The sequence below is a fragment of the Tupaia chinensis genome, unplaced genomic scaffold, assembly GCF_000334495.1.
Source record: "Tupaia chinensis unplaced genomic scaffold, TupChi_1.0 Scaffold000360_1, whole genome shotgun sequence".
NCBI classification, from domain to species: Eukaryota; Metazoa; Chordata; class Mammalia; order Scandentia; family Tupaiidae; genus Tupaia; species Tupaia belangeri.
Window position 1 is genome coordinate 2,604,051 of NW_006159856.1, and position 4,410 is coordinate 2,608,460.

Below are 4,410 nucleotides of genomic sequence, written 5' to 3' on the forward strand. Positions count from 1 at the left end.
TTCAGTTTTTTGGTTTTTGTTTATCATTTTTTTTTTGGGGGGGGGAGGTTTTTGCTATAGGGCACACAAGCTCGCCAGAAAGACAGAGAGAGACAGAGAGACAGAAAATGAGAGATAACCCCCCCAGGGGGGATGTCTACACCACAATCCCTTCTCCTCCATTCTCCTCTTGGGATCTTGAGCACACATGCACACACACCCAGTATGAGTTTAAGCCATCGGGTCTGGGACTTGAACCGGAATTGACTACATGGGAGTCCAGTGACAGCCATTTTGCCAACTGCTGGTCCCTATCCCTTTTTTTTTTTTTTTAATTTTTTTATTTTTTACATTAAATCATTGTGTATCATTATAGCATATCTAATGAATTTTCCCATCATGAATACACTGCATATTTGTCCAGTCACAGTCCACTATAGTCATTGTAGAATGATGTACAAATTAAAGTATTTTTAGTTGTAGGACTTGGTCAAGATTTGCTACATTTATTTCATATTTGTAATATATGTTATGGTAGTAGCTGCTTTCTTGGGATTAATTCATGCATTACATATTTATGGAATGCCTACCATCTGCCAAACAGAGCTCTAGGTGAACAAAATACAAGACAAACAAGGTCTCTGCTCTTTGCTGAGTCCATCCTAGCCAGCATGGATAGGTGATAAAACAGACGAGCACACTGAAGAATACCCACCAGGACTTCAGCTGGGCTCTCTGGTCTAGAGAAACTCCTTTCTACCAGGCCCTGGAGGCAGCTTGAGGACAGGAAGGGGAAGTCAGGCCCAGGCAGTCTTTGAGGAGGAACATTTCAACTGAGGTTGTAATGACATCTAGTCAGTCCTGAGATGGGTAGAGTTCTGGGGCTGTCTCAGACTCTATTTTTGTCCTCCTGAATTTAATCAAATGAACCCTTAATGAGCCTTTTCATAGTTACTGTAGAGTCGATAACATATCAGTCTGCTTCATTTGTGGAATTGAAACTCCATGAGTATGTGGAGCAATATGGAGTTTGGGCCTTTGGCCTGGACCAAAATCCCAAAATCTCAAGATATTTTCTTCCGAACCACCCCCTGAGGTTTACCTCCATTTCGGATAAAAAGAATGAATAGCGGCTGCTCTAAGAGCAGTGTTGACCAGTGACCAACAGAACATCATTGATTAGAGCACTCACTGTACTGTTCAAGTTCTGGCACATGGACAAAGGTGTTTTCAGAACTGTAGAGTGCCTTTGCCTGAGCCGATGATTCCCAGAGCTTCAGCGTTCTGTGCTTTTGTTCCTTCACTCCAGTGTGCAAGCCACTATCTTTTTTTTTTTTTTTTTGGAGAGATTTTCACTGTAGGGCGCGTGCGCTCGCCAGACAGAGAGAGACATAGAGACAGAAAGCGAGAAATCACCCCCCAGGGGGGATGGTCACGCCACAATCCCTTCTACTCCATTCTCCTCTCGGGATCTTGGGCACGCACGCACACGCGTCCGGCGTGAGTTTTAAGCCACCGGGTCCGGGACACGAACCGCGGTCGACTATGTGGGAGTCCAGCGACATAGCCATTACGCTAACTGCTGGTTCCCTGCAAGCCACTATCTTGATGGGAGGTGAGGCCCAGGCCTTGGTGGGCATTGCCTGCTTGTCTGACCCCTGGTGCCTGAGAGCAGCAGTGCCAGGTTGGGGCTGCAGGGCTGGGTTTCTATCCCCAAGGAGAGATCTATGGAACAGGAGGACTGGAGCACCTTGCAGACTGAGATGCCTCTTGAAGCCACTAGATGAACTCTCTGAGAAGGAGAGCAAGAATTTTGAGTTTCCATTTTTCACTTAGACTTCAAGCAGGTGCTTTATGGAAAGGACATCTATGGTTGAAGCTAGGGGTGGAAATTGTCACTAGTGAATCCCAAGGCTGATATCTCCATCTCTTTCCAGAACAGTCCAGTCCTCCAGTTCTGCTCTACATCTTCCAACAATAGCACCCATCCCACCCTTCCTCCTGGCATCCACTTTCAAATGCAGAACAGTTGGGACCCTCAGGAGGGGTGTGTGTATGTGTGTGTGAGAGAGAAAGGGTCAGAAAGCGAGCCAGTAGTAAGCTGGAGCAGACAGCATCTACAGGATCTGCTACACTACACGTTCTATATGGGAAGAGCTAGAGAACTGCTACTTTGGAGGACACACCTATATGAATTAGACAATGATTCAAACGAGGGACTTGGCAAAGAAACAGCTGGAGTAGTGTGTATGCATCGATTTCATATGCATTTTATTTTTTTTTGTAATTGAGGAAACTAAGAGTTACTCTAATAATCTTATAAGTTGATGTTTCTCTTTGTTCTTGGTGCACAGCCTCATGCAGTTTATTGTAAGGATATCTTAGACATTGGGCAATTCTCTGTCGTGAAAGGAGTCTACCTGGATACCACAGATGACTACTTCTATGCTCAGTTTGTTACGGGGTGTGTCTCCATCCCCTGGCAGAATGAGGTACTGCTCTTTCCAGCGCAGCATCATAGCAGTTTATGTTAGATTCAGCACTGACAAAAGGAGAGAGAGAGACACCGAGAGAGAGAATTTATTTGGGAGGTAAAAATATGCAAGACTTGACTATAGAACTAGACCACAGGCAATCCAGGACTATATCAAAATTACCCAGAAACATAGCAGCTACCCCTGATCTCAATAACAGGAAGAAGAGGGGACCAGCAGTTAGCTTAATGGCTATGTTGCTGGACTCCCATGTAGTCGACCACGGTTCACGTCCCGGACCCAGTGGCTTAAACTCACACCGGGTGCATGTGCGTGCATGGCAAAGATCCTGACAGGAGAATGGAGAAGAAGGGATTGTGGCGTGGCCAGCCCCCCTGGGGGGGTGATTTTTTCACTTTCTGTCTCTCTGTCTCTCTCTGTTTGTCTGATGCTCGCACGCACCCTATGGCAAAAAACTCTCCAAAAAAAAATAAATAAATAAAATAACAGGAAAAAGACAGACAGTAGCCATTGTGGTTAGGGCTTTGCCTGACACACCTGAGTCCCTAAGCGGGGTTAGTTAATAGTCCTAATGCCCACAGTAGTTACCTGCTTTGTAGATATCACAGAGATAGCGGAAGAGGAAGCCGTGTTTCTTACCCCAACAAGAAGCTGGGAAGCAAGGGAAGTAGGAATCCAGGGAAGGGGAATTGGAATGTTCCTGGGATCTCTGGGGCACCCAGCGCCGAATCCAGGTTCTAGATGGGAGTTAATGGTACTGGGAAACCACCAACTGACCTCACAGGTTGTCTCTTTGTGACTTCTCTGCCCTGCTTTTTTGTGTGCACAGATGATTGAATCTGGATGTTTCGAGGACATCAATGAAAGTGAAAATGAGAAAAAATTGTCATTAGGTACAGAAGAGAAAACATGTCACCTAGCTTCCAGACCAAAGAGAGGCTTCTTCTATAGATTCTTCAGAAGGGTAAAAAAAAAAAAACTTTTATTTTTAAAAAAGTATTGTGTCAAAAGAAAAATTATTTTCCAGGATAAAAACAGTACTTTTCTTTTTACAGTGCCTTGTATAAGGATTTTTATGTAAATAACCATATGGTGCTACTTAGAGCCCAACTATAAAAATGTTCACAATGATGTTTGCTATTGTTAGAAAGACTCTTTTTAAAAAAAAATTAATTTATTGTTATTATTATTATCATTATTTAATTTGATGAGAGAGGAAGTGAGAAAGGAAACCACCAGGTCCAGAACATGAACCATGGTTGATCATGTGGGAATCTAGCACCTCAACCACCATGCCACTTGTTGGCCTCAGGAAGACTCTTTTCTGATATAAAAAACAGTAATAATGGTTTACTAACATTTGAAAACAGACTCCTATGTCAATGACAAAGCATTTTATATATTTATAGAGAGATTTTTGCTATAGGGCACATGTACTTGTCAGAGAGACAGAAAGACAGAAAGTGAGAAATAACCCCCCCACACCCCAGGGATGATGGCCATATATCAATTTCTTCTCCTCCATTCTCCTTTCAGGATTTTGGGCATGCATGTACATGTGACTGGTGTGAGTTTCAAGCCACCGGATCTGGGACTTGAGCCATGGTTGGCCATGTGGGAGTCCAGCAATGTAACCATTATACCATCTGATGGACCAATGACAAAGCTTTTTCTTTTTTCCCAAAGAGAGAGATTTTTGCTTTAGGGTACATGTGCTCACCAGAGACACAAAGAGACAGAGAAACAGAAAGTGAGAAATCACCCTCCAGGGGTGATGGCCATGCCTCAATCCCCTCTTCTACATTTTCCTCTTGGGATTTTCAAGACATCCGCCATGCCTCAATCCCCTCTTCTACATTTTCCATAACCATTAACATTAACCATAAGACAATACATGTTATTAAATCTTTACATCTCTGATTCTTTTTTTTTTTTT

At 43.5% G+C, this 4,410-nt stretch overlaps 1 protein-coding gene across 6 annotated transcripts in view; it reads left to right on the plus strand.

Annotated features, from left to right (window-relative positions):
* Positions 1 to 4,410, plus strand: part of GRK4 (G protein-coupled receptor kinase 4) — a 101,439-nt gene that overhangs the window by 94,782 nt on the left and 2,247 nt on the right. For all 6 annotated transcript variants that reach the window (XM_006152934.3, XM_027773590.1, XM_027773592.1 and 3 more), the window contains 2 exons: positions 2,334 to 2,471; positions 3,304 to 3,438. In XM_006152934.3, the coding sequence (XP_006152996.1) occupies positions 2,334 to 2,471; positions 3,304 to 3,438 (273 nt within the window). The remainder of the gene's footprint in view (positions 1 to 2,333; positions 2,472 to 3,303; positions 3,439 to 4,410) is intronic.